Source organism: Pristiophorus japonicus, chromosome 5 (genome assembly GCF_044704955.1).
Source record: "Pristiophorus japonicus isolate sPriJap1 chromosome 5, sPriJap1.hap1, whole genome shotgun sequence".
Lineage (NCBI taxonomy): Eukaryota > Metazoa > Chordata > Chondrichthyes > Pristiophoridae > Pristiophorus > Pristiophorus japonicus.
The window spans coordinates 66,056,096-66,073,414 of NC_091981.1; the positions used below are offsets into that span (position 1 = coordinate 66,056,096).

Genomic DNA, 17,319 nt, shown 5'->3' on the forward strand with positions numbered 1-17,319 from the left:
GAGAAAGCTCCAGAGGAACATTTGCATTAAGCCTGGCGTTGCACAACAGACTGTGTGCCAGAGCCAAAACTTTCACTGTTGAAGAAGTGGCCATTTTGCGCATGTGCTTGATATTTTTTTTCTTCCACTTCCTGGTTTACGCTAATGCAGGGCGCAGCAACTTCCTATGCATGATCATTTAAATCGCTCCACTTCAGCCACAAAACTGATACGAAATACTTATTAAGCGTCTCCAACATTCCTTCACTCTTCATCCCTCAGTAGGCACAGCGTTCTGCTTTCAAGTGTGACAGTCACTGACAACTGCAATATAAAATTCTCCAGCTTCCCTTTAAATATGGCACCAATTGCGCCTGCTGCACCCTGGGACTGTCTGGTTATTCTGGTTGGGTCCTGGGGCGGATGCAAAATCAGGCGTAATGCATGAAAGTTCCACATGGGGCGCTAGCGCAGCCTTGCATGATGATTGATGTCATTCTGACGGTCAAAACAGTGGGCGGGGCGATAATTTTGTGCACCGTCGCAAAACCATTGGCGAAACATGGTGCTAAATCTTGGCCGAGGCACGAAATGGGGCGCAAATTAGCCGAAAGTCCAGCCCTAGGGTTCAATTCCTCGCCACACTAAATTACTCTCAACTGAGGAGACACTACAATTGGCCTTGACACCTTGGGTTAAGGAGTGGGAAACCAGCTAGGATTCCTGTTACTCATCGTTGCCCAGGGACACCAGCAACGGTTCAATAATGCCAGTGGTCAAGAACAGGATTGATCTTCACTTCAACATTCCCTGTAGTTGAATTACTTTCCAATACTGAATACTGGGGCCCCTGATGGTTTTCTCACTGCCCAACTTCAAATTAATGGAAATCAAAATAGGGCAATTTTTATAATGTGCGGCCAAACGGCATTGCCAGTTTTACACCCGAGAGGCAAGTTGAAAACCTACTTCAATGATTTCTTGAGAGAATGAGGAGAAAATTGGGGAAAAAAAACCTACAAAATAATATGGCATATTGGCAGAGATTAATGCCAGACTAGAAACCAGAAATGGATTTCACGCTTCGTCGTGCCAGCAGAGAAATGAACAAAGTAGAGAATCCTATACTGTGCAGCAACTCATAAAATGAATATGAGAAACCTACCTTACTTGTAGGAGGGGCACTGTCAGCCCCCCAAGCACTCCTCTGTATAGATGGTGGCACCTGATAGATCTCATGACCTTGTGTGGCACAACTTGAAACGGTGGGAGGCACCTGATATATGCTCTGGCTCAGGTGTGAAGGGGGTACTTGGTAGATAGGATCTCGAAAAGAACTTCCACAGCCAGGAGAGCCTTGCAGGCTAGGGGGTACTTGATAGATGCCTTGCTGAAGTGACTGCTGTGTTGTCACAGGGGCAGATGGCTCATTTTGGGAGCTGTCGTAAATAGGTCCAACAAGGAGTTTGAGACGGTTGCCAGGTGCAATGCCTTGTCGTCCATGCAGTGAGCAAAGCCACCATCCTTCTAACCCGCCAGTGTTCTGTTCAATCACCATCAGTATATCTCCTTTACGAAAAGATAGCTCCTCTGGAGATTCTGGTGCATTGTCGTACAAAGCTTTGGCCATAAGATTCTAGAAAAAAGAGGGGGGAAAAAAAAGACAGTTAGAGACAGGAACAAGGAAGCCATGGAAAGTTGGCCAATGTATAAAGATCTGAAACATGAGTGTCCAAACTGCAAGTCACATGATTCTCCCCAGGTCCAGGTGCCTCACTGGAACCCGAATATAAAAACAAGATAGTGCAAACGCTGGAAATCTGAAATGAAAACAGAAAATGTTGGAAATACTCAGCTGGACAGGCAGCATCTGTGGAGAGAGAAAGCGTTAGCATTTCAGGTCGATCACCTTTCATCAGTTCGGACAAAAGGTTTGCGACCTGAAATATTATCTCTGTTTCTCTCTCCACAGATGCTGCCTTTGAGTATTTCCAACATTTTCTGTTTTTATTATTGGAACCCTATTTGGTCCCATATTTGTTTACGACATTGCTACACGTTAAGGCAGAAATTGCCTTTACTGCCCTGCTGATGCAGTGTCTTGCTAGATACAAGTGCAGTTAGAGGTGGGAACAATATGTTCACAATTAGGAGGGGTTTTGATAGAGTAGATACGGAGACACTGCTTCCATTAGTAGGAGGGTTAGTAACCAAAGGACACAGATTTAAAATAATCAGCAAAAGAAACGGAGCAATTACGCAGCAATTTATGATGATCTGGAATGCACAGTCTGAAAGAATGGTGGAAGTAGATTCAATAGTAATTGCAAAAGGGGCTATGCAAAGAGCAGGGGAGAGGAACTATTTGGATAGCTCTTTCAGAACCAGCACAGACAGGAGGGGCCAAATGACCTCCTTCCATGTTGTATGATACTATGAACATTTTAGCTTTAGTTCTGCACCCCACAGTCTCTACACTGGCTGCCCTATAACACGTAGAGAATACAAGCCCTAGACGTGTTGTGGTTCAGCTACACTCAGCAGATAAACTCGCTGGGAGCTTAAATTGCATTATTCTCCACCTCACTTGAGTTCTTCCTGGTGTCTTGGCCAATATTTATCCTTCAACCAACACCTAAAAAAACAGATTATCTGGTCATTTTCACATTGCTATTTGTGGAAGCTTGCTGTGCGTAAATTGGCTGCTGCATCTCCTACATTATAACAGTGATTGCACTTCAAAAAAAGGAATTTTTGGCTGTAAAACACTTTAGGATGCCCTGAGATTGTGAAAGGCGCTATATAAATGCAGGCCATTCTCTGTAAATAAGTCGTCTGGATTAAACTCCCAGGAAAGAAAAAGTATCCACTTGATGGCTGTCTTTCAAGAAAAGGTTTAGATTACAGTCAGATTGCAACATGTGCCCAATGTGTCTGCAGGCTACATCCTGTTAGTATTCTTAGTTTTTACAAATGCAACAGTTAAGAAAATACAATGATTCCACTTCTTTGATCTGTTACCCTTCAAAAGATTTAACAAGTTTAAATAAACCTACATTTACACGACAAGTGCAGCTTCAGTGTGAAGTAGGCTCACTACAGTTAGTGTGTAAATACAGCCTTCATTTGGAATTGGGGCCCGACCCAACAATACAACCAAGTCGAGTGAAACACCCCAAGAAGAGGGAATCTCACTCTTAGCTCTGCATTTACACGCCACAAGCTTAGTTAAAACTGTTTGCAGTATAAATACTCTCTAAATAATTTCATTCAAGAAAGAAAATGAAATATGCACAAAATGACATTAGGTTGTCTAAATTAAATCTAAAAGCCTACTCCTGTTGTGTTGTTTCTTGCTTAAGAAAACATATCCAATAATTTGAATTAAGCAATTTAGGCAAAACAGCAAAAGGAGGCATTTTTGGCACGATTCCAGTTCAAATTAAACAACTGAGAGCTAAGAGTAACCTATATTATTGAGGAGAGTAAGCATTTGGTACCATTCACCAAATCAAGAATTAGCAGGTACAGAGAAACATGCTTCTTTTTGGAAGAGTGTTCTGTCTATTATGAGGCTTCCCAGACTCAGCAGATTCTCTTCACTTGTCTTTCAGGAAATATATTCTTGTAACACTTTAATTCCACAACACAATCACATTTCTTTCAGCTTTTGAGCTGTCACTGTTGTGCACACATCCCACACTGCTGAACAAGTTATCAAGCGCTCTTACAACTTGCTGCACTTGCTTTATCCTCAAGTACATTTTGCTTTGGCATTTCACAAAGAGATTTCTCTGTAAACAAAAATGCAAAAGTCCTGCCAAGTTAAGAGTTCTGAATAAACCCCAGAGCCTAAAGGGAGAAACAGCCACCTCAAAACATAGGGCAAGCAAAAGGACAGGCTGCTGACCTTGCTGGGCATGATGCTTGACCCCCCAATCCTTCTCACTACCATGTCTTTGACAGTTTCAAATGTAGTCCTACACCCTAAAAAAAAGCTTCATGGGTCAAAACATACTGTCTGTCCTCACACTAACAAAATAAGTTTTTGTTGGTTTCCTCGGAAATGCTATCATTTGGTTAACTTAAACCTTTTAGCATATGCTGGCAATATGAAGAAAACAAAATTTACAGTGGACAGTGTTTTATTATTGTGAGGAAGGGACTCATTGCTTGCAACACGATGTTGAGAGAGAAAGATTCTGTTCAAACTCCTTCACTGCCAGCTTGCTTTTTGTTTGTAAACTTCTTTAAAGCAAATCTACAACACCAATGGTATATAAATGTGAGTTCTTGCTATGTGAATCTCAGACATCCCAAAGTACTTCACAGTCAATTATTTTTTTTTGAAGTGTAGTCAAACGTGGCAGCTCATTCTAGAAGTGTTGGTCAGGACACCGGGAGAACTCTTCTGCTCTTCTTCGACATGGGATCTTTTATGTCCACCTGAGATGACAGACGGATCATCGGTTTAACATCTGATCTGAAAGACAGTACCTCCAACAGTGCGGCACCCGCTATATACTGAACTTGAGTGTCAGCCTACATTATTCGCTCAATGCCTGCCGTGGGGCTTGAATTCAGGATCTTTTGACTGAAGAGCCAAGAGCAATCAGTATATCGAACAATATGAGCCAAGTGTTCCATTGCCGATCTTATAAACAATCTCCCCAAACAAAAGGTGTTAGTTGTGGCTCTGTAATAGCATTCTCACCTTGGAATCAGAAGGTTGTAGGTTCAAGCCACACTTCAGAGATTTGAGCACAAGATCTAGGTAAAGTGTGCAGTGCAGTACTGAGGAGTCCTGCAGCGTGTAGGAGGTGCCGTCTTTCGGTTAAGACATTAAATAGAGACCTCAACTGCCCACTCAAGCAGACGTAAAAGATCCCATAGTACTATTTCAAAGAAGTATAAGGGAGTTCTCCCTAGCCATTATTTATCTCTCAACCAACATCACTGAAACAGATTTTCTGGTCTTTATTACATTGCTGTTTGTGGGACCTGGCTGTGTGCAAATTGGCTGCTGCATTTCCTACATTACAACAGTGATTACATTTCAAAGCGGTAAACCACTTTGGGGCATCCCGAGGTTGTGAAAGTCTTTCCTTTTCTTTTAATTATCTGGATTATTTTTGGGCGGTATAACAGCAGAAGTGGCGGGAAAATTCAGATAGCGAGGCTCACCGCCATATTCCTGCTCCGACCATGTGCCACCTTGCATAAATAATGTGGTGGGCAGAATGCCTGCTCTATCCCTCCTCCACCAGGAAGAGGAAAATCCAAGCCCTTGTGTTTTGCCTATGTTGCATGTCCTGTGGGACTGTGCACCTTTTCAATCAAATTGTAGGTGCTGTGTTACAAAATGTACATAGGCAGAGCATCGCCATACAAGATATATACAGTCAATGCAGCTCCATATCGCGCGTGTGTGTAATGTATATGATATATAAAGCTTTATTTCAATGGAATAACATGAAGTCCATAACTCGTGAGCACCAGTCGATACAAAATGATACAGCCGATCTTCCTTTCTTGGTGCTGTCCAGGAACAATTATTGCAGAGCACACCAGAATTGCACTCTCTTGGGACCCAGGGCTTATTGGCTGAACACGTTCTCAGGCCTAATTAAAATCAAAAAGGGCACAGATGGAGCTGCAGCACTGACCACAACAATGAAGACAGGAAGAAGTATGGACGCTTCTAAGGGCTTGTGCTGCTGTGCCATGGCTGAGGTGGCAGAAGGCCAGTCACTCCTGCAGCCTACAGGGAGCTGGCAGGGGGTGATACTGTGATATCAAGCTGTCGGTGGAACAGCAGAGGAAATAAATGTGGCATGAACAATTAGGATATAGGAATAGTCAGGTTGGGGGAATTCCTACTTTATGAGAGGGGAACAGTCATTAGTGGCTGAGGGAAGAACAAGGTGAATGATTACAGTAGGTGTCATGGGAGCATGTCGTTGCTTCTCCTTGTCTGGCTCCAAATAAAACATATTGCAAAAGGGAAGGAGTGGCACGGTGATGAACAAGGCCTCCATAACTAAGTGTAAATTCCAAACAGGATTCCACATCAAGTCCTGAAGCAGCAACAACAATTATTTTCAAAAAGCCAGACTTATCTTGACAATACTATCCTGTCCCCTCGGAACAGAAACAGCAGCTCTACAAGTTCCAGCTTGCCCCTGAACTGCAGCTGGTGCTATTTGAGGAAATCGGAGTGCAAAAGTCTATTTCCTGCACCCACTTCTGGTGCAGTCAGGTGCAAACAGCAGAAACGCCATAGAGGCAATTCGAGTGCAGTGCCATCAAGGAGCAGGATGGAAGCAAAGGATAAATGCCATTTTTCCTCTCCATTACACTGATTTTTCCGTGGCTATTTGGGATCAGGACAGGAAAATTGGCGTTAATGTTTTTTTAGATAATAGGACACTATTTTTGATATGTCTGTACATGAAATAAACCTATTATTTGATGATTCTACTGAATGAGGTAACACTTGGCAGTTACAAGTTTCTCCCGTGCAATACAATTAATTACCACGTAAATTCTATGAATGAACCTGACTATTAAGTCATCAGCGAGGGAGGTCAGCTCCCCTTTCATATGTACAATGGGAATGTAATTTGATAAGATTCTGAATCATACATATTTGTGAAGGATAATTGTATTGTGCTAACATTCCATGGTTGGCTGTGAATTTGGTGACCTCAAGTGTTATAACGATAGTCAGAGAACAGATGCAGTGCTGAACTGGTTTTTAACATTTCACAATGATATGACAATTTCTGTCAATCCTTAATAGACACAAAAGAGCCAAATGTTATGACTGTGTGCTACTAGAGGTGAGCTTCAGCAGTAACATGCAGTTGTAAAATCAGTCCTAATGTTCTAGGCTGACCATACGTCCCAGTTTCCCGGGGACAGTCCCCGGATTTGGTACTGTGTCCCCAGGCACACAATGTCCCAAGTTTAGGAAACATGTTCCCAAATAGAGCCATATTCATTGGTCCGCTGAAAAGTCAATCTTCAACACACCTCAGATCTTCTCGACCAAACATAGCGCAGCATTTGTTCGTCAGGGCGATGCCCTCCTGAGGTTGGCTGCTGGAAGCTTAAGTGGGACAGGTGGGTTAGGTTTCATCCTACAAGACTGCAGCTGGTTCAGCCAATAGTGACTGGCAAGAGAGCGAATGCTCAAACATGAATGGGAAAGAAAATCAGAAGGAAAGTCGAGGGTGTGGTTAAGCTGAATTTACCTCAGAGATCAGCATGGTGGAAAAATCGAGCAAATTGTGTTTTCTTTAAAAGTGAATACGCTCTAAATTCTCCCACCAGGAAGAGTTTCTGAGACAGTGGGTGTTTCAGATGGGAAATCTCAGTCTGTTTGGAACAGATTTAAAATTGAGAAATTAAGTTAGAGTATTCGGGGAGGGGTATAGATGGTACAGCACTATAGCAGTTGCCATAGCTATGACACTGACTGAGAATACACGCAAAATTAGAAATTTGGTGTAAAGTGAAAATGAGATTTTCTGAATAGGCCGTATAGATAGTGGGTACGAGAAACTGACATTCCTGAGCAGTGTTACTGTATTATTTATAAACGGTGTCTGAAAGCGCTTCAATAGTGTGATGTCACATCTGTAGTGTATGTGTGCAACTGCTAAAATATAGGCTGTTAAAAAAAATTTGCTTTGCTACGCTATACAATTTATATTTTCCGGCTGGCTACTTTGCTGCGCTTCAACCTGGTGTATCACCGGATTAGTTTTGAAAAATATGGTCACGCTATAAAATTTCAACTTACATCAAGGTCATACGACTGTGAATGATGGTTGGATAGCAATGGGGTCAAAATTGACCCCTGACAAAGAGTGGGCACACTCACCGTTTTCGAAGATGTTTCACCGTTCCAATCCATGGGGCAGAGAATCGAGCGATATTCAGGTGTTGGTTTATTTTTTTGGGTCGGGGCGGTGTTCCGGTTGGCTACGGGGCGGATGTGCCCTTGGATCAGGTTGGCCGTCGTTCCGAGTCATCGCGCTGACACGTCACAACATCTCTCCCCTTCAGTTAAAGGGGAGGGCCACTGCAAACTCTGCACTGAGGGGGTGCCGGGCAGCCTGTTGGCCACCATTGTCGGGCCAACCTTGGAGTCGGCCGACAAGTAAAACAAAATGGCATCCACGGCAGTGCACCCTCCCCTATAAGGGCGGATGCGCCACCCAGACACACACAGCTTCTCGCAGGGGAAACCCGTCAATGGCACTGACCGGCAGCCACTCCACTTCCATGGGGCAATTTCCCACAGAGCAATTTCTGCGCGGGGTGGAAAGGGGTTGCTCCAGTCGGAAGGGGGTCTGCGCGTGCCCGGCGGGGCAGCAGCATGGGCGGCGTGGAAACACAGTTTTGCTGCTCCTGGCCCGGGGGCAATTTCGGATGGGTAGGCCCATCCGTCTGCATCTGGTCGGTGAGGCCTATCCGCTCTATTACTGCCTCTTAGAGGCGGTAATGTGTCTTAAGGAGGGGGGCAATTTCGGCCCCAATGTGTTTACATAAGAATTAGGAGCAAGAGTAGGCCATTCGACCCCTCTAGTCTGCTCTTCCATTCAATAAGATCATGGCTGATCTTCTACCTCAACTCCACCTTCCTGCACCATCCCCATATCGCTTGATTCCATTAATATCCAAAAATCTATCGATTAATGGAAAAGTTAAACAGCGTCACTTCAAAAAAAAGAGCAACTGTAAAATCAATGTGGACTTTAATGTGTGTGTGTGTGTGGGGGTCACTAGTTGTTGTCATCTAACTTGTCCCAAAGAGTTCCTTGCATTTCATGGCTCATACTATAACAGTCAAATGACTCATGTCAGAATTGGTGTTAAAATGGGCCAACAAGTCTATGGTAAATAGATTTAATGGCATTGCCAGCTTCTGTGGAACCAAATTAAAAGAGCACCAATCTAAAAAGATTTATACTAATGGCCTTCTAATTACATGGACTTTTTATACACTTTTCAGTCTGCCATTGACACATATTATTTATGCAAATATTGGTAGGAATGACCCCAATGGAAAACACTTACATTGTTGTTGATAGAAGAAGCCTGTTGTGCAAAGCAGACTAATTGGATGTTATTGCAAGAAATTAATTCAGAACACTATCGTTCAAGCGAGGGATTAGCATCTAACTATATTGGATGATAGCTCTGTTATCAGGGAATGATGCTACTGTTGGTGTTTTGTCATGCAGAATAGCATTTTGGCTGAGGTAGAGTGAAAAAGCTAGAGATTGGCAGGAAAAATAACTTGAGATTCTTTGCCTATACTGACTGGTGGGAAAGGTTGTGGCTCATGGCTATAGAAGGGATTCTACACCGAGCTGTCAGTTTACCATGGTGTCATCCAGATTTTTCAAAGGCAGAAAAATAAGTAATCTAACTCCTGGATTCTACAAGGATATATATTTGAGAATCGTTACACTAGGAATTCTATTCTTATCAATCTGAGGAGGGTGATTTTAGTTGGCACAATGATCCAATGAGGTAAATATTACAGCAGTGCAGCCCTATGGACTTAATGGGAGCAATTCTGTGATCACAGTGGGGAACCACGCTTGCATGAAGCACAGGTCAGTGCCAGGGCTACAATATTTCTGGAATTAGAGGATCCTGCAATCATTGGCAATGTTATCAGGAGAAGCTTGTGCTGAAAAAGCTATGGGACCTAAAAACTTGGGAGTTTAGATGGAAATAAATCTTCAGTCAAACTCAAACTTTCTACTCTCAGGAGAATTATGTCATTTTTGTTGTGGCGAGCTCCTAAGCGATACAATGATGCGTCTCAATATGATTTGTGTAGTTGTCTCTATAAACAGAAGACAAGATTCAAATGAGCTATACAGACCATGAGTGGCCCAGGCTTGGTCCCTGTCGGAGTTGAGGTAGAACTGAGTTATGGAGGAGAGAATCACTATTCACCAACCCTTCGACAGGAAGCAAGTATGGACAACATGTTAGGATTAGCCCCAATCTGATTTCTGCATGGTTAAATAGTAAGACAACACTTATTATTAAAGGCTACTAGGCTGATATACTGCAGAATACCCCAACAGTAAGCCCAGTAAGGAGTTGATACTTCCTGCAGAGAAAAACATTTGGCCCCTTAAAGGATCAGTTGCATTGGATATATTGCCTGAGATAAATGGTTAACATTAGTCTAGTTTATACTGTACTAGTAGTGAAATGGTGTGGACATCATAACAATATAAAACGAATGTCATGTAGTTCAAGTTTTGGAAACTAACAGCATGTAATCATATCCCTTGATCTATGGGTAAAAGAGATACAGGTCAGATTTAATTGTGTAAGTGCAACTGTGTGGGAACCTGTCAAATTTCAGTGTGTTCCTGTCATGGTGTTGTTTGGACCTTTCTGTCCTTTTGTATTACTGTACTTTAATGAATGGAGCTGTGCGGAGTGCATGTGGCAGAGTCGGGAGGAGGACTAGCAACTGAGCATATGGGGCCCAAGTACCACCACACAGAAGCAAGTGTAAAAAGAGGTTTATTTTAGAAATAGTTATGTTGCAGTGCATAATCACACACGTGGGAACAGGTTAGAGAGATGGTGGAAGCAAAGGCAGACAAAAATATATCGGAACAGGACAGGCACATGGGATTATGATTACTGCTCATGTGGAGGATAAACATGAGCATGGAATGATTGATCTGAATGGCCTGTTTCCATGTTGTAAATTTATGTGAAGTTACATAATTCAGAGCAATTTTCAAATGGTGAACTTGATGCAACCGGAACTACAGCCACAACAGACTTCTAAACATCCTAAGAAAGGGAAGGTAGACTATGAAAGTAAACTAGCATGAAATATAAAAACAGATAGCAAGAGTTTCTATAGGTATATAAAAAGGAAAAGAGTGGCTTGAGTAAATGTTGGTCCCTTAGAGGACGAGACCGAGGGATTAGTAATGGGGAACATGGAGATGGCAGAAACTCTGAACAAATATTTTGTATCAGTCTTTATGGTAGAGGACACTAAGAATATTCCAACAGTGGATAGTCAAGGGGCTATGCAGGGGAGGGGGGGAGGAACTTAACACAATCACAATCACAATCACTAAGGAGGTGGTACTCAGTAAGATAATGGGACTAAAGACTGATAAATACCCTAGACCTGATGGCTTGCATCCTAGGGTCTTAAGAGAAGTAGCAGCAGGGATTTTGGATGCATTGGTTGTAATTTACTAAAATTCCCTCGATTCTGGGGAGTCCCAACAGATTGGAAAACTGCAAAGGTAACGCCCCTATTTAAAAAAGGAGGCAGACAAAAAGCAGGAACCTATAGACCAGTTAGCCTAACATCTGTGGTTGGGAAAATGCTGGAATCATTATTAAAGAAGCAGTAGCAGGACATTTGGAAAAACAAAATTCGGTCAGGCAGAGTCAGCATGGATTTATGGAGGGGAAGTCATGGTTGCCAAATTTGCTGGAATTCTTTGAGGATGTAACGAACAGGGTGGATAAAGGGGAACCAGTGGATGTGGTGTATTTGGACTTCCAGAAGGCATTTGACATGGTGCCACATAAAAGGTTACTGCACAAGATAAAAGTTCACGGGGTTGGGGGTAATATATTAGCATGGATAGAGGATTGGCTAACAAACAGAAAACAGAGAGTCGGGATAAATGGTTCATTCTCAGGTTAGCAATCAGTAACTAGTAGGGTGCCACAGGGAGCAGTGCTGGGACCCCAACTATTTACAATCTATATTAACGACTTGGAGGAAGGGACCGAGTGTAATGTAGCCAAGTTTGCTAACGATACAGAGATGGGAGGAAAAGCATGTGTGAGGAGGACACAAAAAATCTGCAAAAGGACACAGACAGGCTAAGTTAGTGGGCAAAAATTTGACAAATGGAGTATAATGTTGGAAAGTGTGAGGTCATGCACTTTGGCAGAAAAAAAATCAAAGGGCAAGTTATTATTTAAATGGTGAGAGATTGCAAACTGCTGCAGTACAGCGGGACCTGGAGGTACTTGTGCATAAAACACAAAAGGTTAGTATGCAGGTAGTGATCAGGAAGGCCAATAGAATCTTGGCCTTTATTGCAAAGGGGATGGAGTATAAAAGCAAGGAAGTCTTGCTACAGTTGTACAGGGTATTGTTGAGACTACACCTGGAATATTTACGAAAGGATATACTTGCTTTGGAGGCAGTTCAGAGAAGGTTCACAAGGTTGACTTATGAGGAAAGGTTGAGTAGGTTGGACCTCTACTTATTGGGATTGAGAAGAATGAGAGGTGATCTTATCGAAATGTGTAAGATTATGAGGGGGCTTGACCAGGACTGATAGGGGAGACTAGAACTAGAGGGCATAATCTTAGAATAAGGGCCGCCCATTTAAAACATTTAAAATTTCTTCTCTCAGAGGGTTGTGGATCTGTGGAATTTGCTGCCTCAGAGCTGTGGAAGCTGGTACATTGAATAAATTTAAGACAGAAATAGATAGTTTCTTAACCAATAAGGGAACAAGGGGTTATGGAGAGCAGGCAGGGAAGTGGACCTGAGTCCATGATCAGATCAGCCATGATCGTATTGAATGGTGGATCAGGCTCGAGGGGCCGTACTCCTACTCCTATTTCTTATGATCTTATCATCCAACAGCAGCTATTTTAAAGCAGCAAAACGCCACTTCACCTTTGCGGGGTGCGGGATGGGGGTGTCAGACCCTGAACAGGTGTACAAGAAAGGTCTCGGGAAGATGGTCAAAAGCACTGTCGAAGTGGTAGGTTTTAAAGGAGGCTTTTGAAGGTGTGGAGAAGTTTAGCAAAGGGGAGGAGTTTAAAGAAAGGGAGATGCAGAGTGCAGGAGTAAAGTGGTTGGGAGTTTCTTTCACTGATGGTGGGGAGGAAGAAGGGACAGCGACCTGCAATAAGCCATGCTTCACGTGCAGGGTGTGGGGAGGGATGTAGGGCTGGAACAGATTGTGGAGGTAGGAAGAGGTGAGTTCCTGTGCTGAGGGATGGGTGAGCCAATGAGTGCAGTGACAGACGAGCAGGATTTTGTACAGTGGGGAGTTCTGAATGAGTGGAGTTTATGCAAGGTGAGACTATTGAGGTCAGCGAGGCAGGTATTAACACTGACAGGCCCGAATATGCCTACATAGAGATAGAAATGGGTAGTTTTGGAAACGGTAGTAACTGTAGTAGGCAGTCTTGATGATGGATTGGATGTGGGGTTTGAAGCTCAGCTCAGTGCTAACCGTCAGGTTGAGTTTGAGTGGAGAAGGAGTAGAAGTTGGATCTTGAATGTGAAGTTTCTGGTGGTGGCAGAATAGAATGGTTTCAGTTTTGCCAATGTTGAGGTGCAATAAGTTCGGATTCATCAGTGGCCTGCCATTATGATCCTCGAAGTGTTACACCCTTTGGATGGTTTTGTCTGCAGACTAACAGTGAATGTAGCTATTAAAAGATACGTGAAACACTCGTTTTCTTGACCAAGTAGCACTGGGCTTCATTTCTTGATAAACTGCTGCGGTCAGAGGCTTTTTCCAGCACATTCTCTCAACCATGTACTCAACAGATGAATTAGAGGTCACTGCGACGGTTACCTTTCAACAGTAAATTTAACTTTAAGGGAGGTAACTTAGGAAGAATTATCTATTGACTGAATGTAGTGATCATTGCTTTTGAATAATTAAGCAGGGAATGAGCTAAACCTTTTTTTTAAAGCAACATTCTAACATCAAGCCAAGTACAACAGGATACTTTCTGAAGGACTCCCATGCACAAGTTTGTGACCACAAGAGAAATGTTTAAACCTTAGCCAGAGGCCAGAATAGGGTCAAAATAAAAGGAAGACCTCATGCCTGTGTAACGCTTGAAGGGAGCTCCTAATCAAACAGGTCATGGTAGAATAGTTATAACTTGATAGTCGTACCCACGTAGATCTCTGTCTACACAGAATGTATTTCATTAATTCCTTTCAAGATGGTAAAGAAACTATTGCTACAACAGCAAAAACAATAATAAGTATGCTGATACCACTTTTTACTAAAAAGGCTGAGAAGGGAAACAAATCCCTACTATGGGCCATTAAACTCCTGACGAGTCTAAAATGTTTCTTGCACTTCCGATGAAAACCTAGGCTGATTTTGTGTAACTTAAGGAGCATTTTTTGCAGTCTGCCCAGCATTGCAATGCACTGGTTAATCCCTTCCTCATTTAGTACCTGATCTATAGTTGCTGCCAACTTCAGTAAGGACACACAGTGGGGGGGCGGGGAAGGAACTTCCTATGGGATTTTTCCAATTGAAAGCTATTACTTCGTCAGAAACCCTATATACACATGCGTAAACAGGGTATCCAAGGAAGTTATGGTGGCCAGTCGGGAGAAGTCAATGAAATTCTTGGTGACAATGTTTTAGATTAACGAGGGTAGGGATCAACAAACTACACGCAGGTTTAGAAGAAATGAATAATGGGGTGATGGGTGGGGTAAATGTTCGAGGTGCTGCTCCTTTCCCGGTGCAGAGTCAAGCAAGTGCCGAGCGTGGTAGCAGAGATGACGGTACAACACTGTATTCCTGATGTTCTGACCAACGTTTGTCACCAGAAAGACACCTTGGAAAATTGAAGCTGATGGGTTCTTCCATCCCCACTTTTAACTTCTTTTTCTGCCCTCTCTTCAGGTACAACTTTAAACTCCCATCTCCCCAAGCTCTTCGGTCTTCTGACTTGGGGACCTTCCCCCTACTGCCATTTTTCCCACCATTACAGACTGCCTTCAGCTTGCCTCGGCCCTACTCTCTGGAACACCTTCCCCAAGCTCCTCTGTTTCACATTGCTCCTTTAAAAACCTCTCAAAACCCATCTCTGGTCAAACTTTGAAGTATCTCTGCATCAGCTAACTCAGCACAGACTGGACCTCGGCTGTGCATGGCTCAGTTTCACGCTGTATTTGCCAACAAAACCACTGAGGAAGCTTGCTCAGCAAGTGTATGATAGTTCTCTGAACGGCCTCAAACTCTCACCCTCCTGTTATTTTTCAAGCTTTTTTTTAAAAATGTATTTTGCTCTTTTACTTTGGTTTTGAGCTGTTGTGTTACATTTATCACAAGATACAAGTACCATGTGAGATCAACAAAAAAGTTGATTCATTTTTTTTTAATGCAGGGTTGATCAACAGATTAGCTAAAGTTTGCACTTCTACACAATGGAGTGGTTCCGTTGTGGTCATAAGCTGCAAAAGTGATGCATGACTGGTTTTTAAATTCAACTGCACCCCACCATTCTGTGACACACTGTATGGGAAGTTTTCTAATAATTTTATACCATTTTTATTTGATTTGCTGTGTAGCTTCATGTCCTTGGATGCAAGAGCCTCCATATTAGAACACTTAGTTCACCCAGTGAAATCCCATCACAGGACATGTTTTACACCGGCATCATACACGTTCTAGCCGAATCCTAATTAAATACAAAGCTGGTTAAAGGACAGAAAACTTAGCAAAGAGGGGTTTTTCTGAATATTAAAATATAAACAAATGTCAGACATGGCGGGACTACATCACTGTTAATTCTAGAGATCCACTGTGCATGGATGCTATAGAATCCAGAGCTTTTATTTGGCCAACATCGCTGGGTTCCCAAAGTGCTGGTTTTGTGCAAGCCAACTATAACACTGCCGGGACTCTCAAGGCCGGATGCTGGGCAAACCCGTTGATAAGCAGGTCTGCTAGACAGCCAATTTCATTGGGTCCCAGCTTGCACAAAACCCAGCCTGCACTTCAGCAATCCGACAACACTGGTGCAATATAAAAGTACTTCAGGCCTGCCATCAAGTCATTGGAAAGCGAATTAACAGCATGAAGGCCAGATGCCGGCCTACGAATGCTGGGCACTGGAATCCAACCTTAATGGCCTATTATAAACGCCCTTAAAAGTAACCGCAGGACATATTGGACAGAGCAGGTGCATTGATTATAGCTATCACCTACCATTACATCATAAAATCCCTGTGACCAAAGACACGTACACAAGGCATGCACACAATGTTTATACAGGGTGATTTACAGAATGACTAAGCTGTATGTTTTATCAATTAGTTTTCGCAGTGTGAACTGCTCCACAATAGCCAAATACAGAAGTGACGTTTGTTAATATTTGCACCTTTAAACTGATACAGATTACAGAGGAGCCCAGTGCTGAATGCCTGTGAGAACGTTTGCACAAAGTGAGGAGGTACAAGCACCCGGTTTCACAAAAACACTTCTCCGAAAGCTTCTTAAAAAAAAATCCACCGGTTTGTACATTTTCATTTCAGTTGTCAGTAAAATAAGTAATTACTGAAAATCACTAATTTCAAATTATAGGGGCATTTTTTCCTGATTTCATGTGGCTGGTGGGAGTTGGCTGCCCTGGCCAATTTTCATCCCTTAACCACAATAATCTGCCCATTTATTCATTGCTGTTTGAGACACCTTGCTGTGCGTAAATTGGCTACCTCATTTCCTGCATTCTTCTCTTCTTAGGCAGTTCCTCGGGAGTAGAGGATGACTGGCTTCCACACTAAAGATGAGTCCTCAGGTGACTGAAGAGTCCAATGCAGGACCTACAGTTTCCGTCACAGGTGGGGCAGACAGTGGTTGGAGGAATGGGAGGTTGGGGTGCCTGGGTTGCCGCGTGCTCCTTCTGCTGTCGATGCTTGGCTTCAGCTTGCTCTTGGCGAAGAGACTCGAGGTGTTCAGCGCCTTCCCGAATACTTTTCCTCCACGTTGGACGGTCTTAGGCCAGGGATTCCCAGGTGTCCTTGGGGATGTTGCACTTTTTCAAGGAGGCTTTGAGGGTGTCCTTGAAGCGTTTCCTCTGCCCACCTGGGACTCGCGTGCCTTGTCAGAGCTCAGAGTAGAGCGCTTGTTTTCGGAGTCTCGTGTCAGGCATACAGATGATGTGGCCCGTCCAGCGGAGCTGATCGAGCATGGTCAATGCTTCGATGCTGGGGACGTTGGCCTGAGCGAGAACACGGATGTTGGTGTGCCTGTCCTGCCAATGAATTTGCAGGGTCTTGCGGAGGCAACGTTGGTGGTACTTCTCCAGTGTTTTGAGGCGCCTGCTGTACATAGTCCATGTCTCTGAACCATATAGGAGGGCGGGTAATTATTACTGCTCTGTAGACCATGAGCTTGGTGCCCGGTTTCATGTCCTGGTCTTCAAACAATCTCTTCCTCAGGCAACACTGGCACACTGAAGGTGGTGTTGGACCTCATCGTCTATGTCTGCCCTTGTTGAAAGTCGGCTCCTGAGGTATGGAAAATGGTC

At 43.3% G+C, this 17,319-nt stretch overlaps 1 protein-coding gene across 3 annotated transcripts in view; it reads right to left on the bottom strand.

The window, feature by feature from the left end:
* nedd9 (neural precursor cell expressed, developmentally down-regulated 9) overlaps positions 1–17,319 on the bottom strand; it is a 98,201-nt gene that overhangs the window by 33,761 nt on the left and 47,121 nt on the right. For all 3 annotated transcript variants that reach the window (XM_070880699.1, XM_070880696.1, XM_070880697.1), the window contains one exon: positions 1,145–1,615. In XM_070880699.1, coding sequence (XP_070736800.1) covers positions 1,145–1,615 — 471 coding nt within the window. The remainder of the gene's footprint in view (positions 1–1,144; positions 1,616–17,319) is intronic.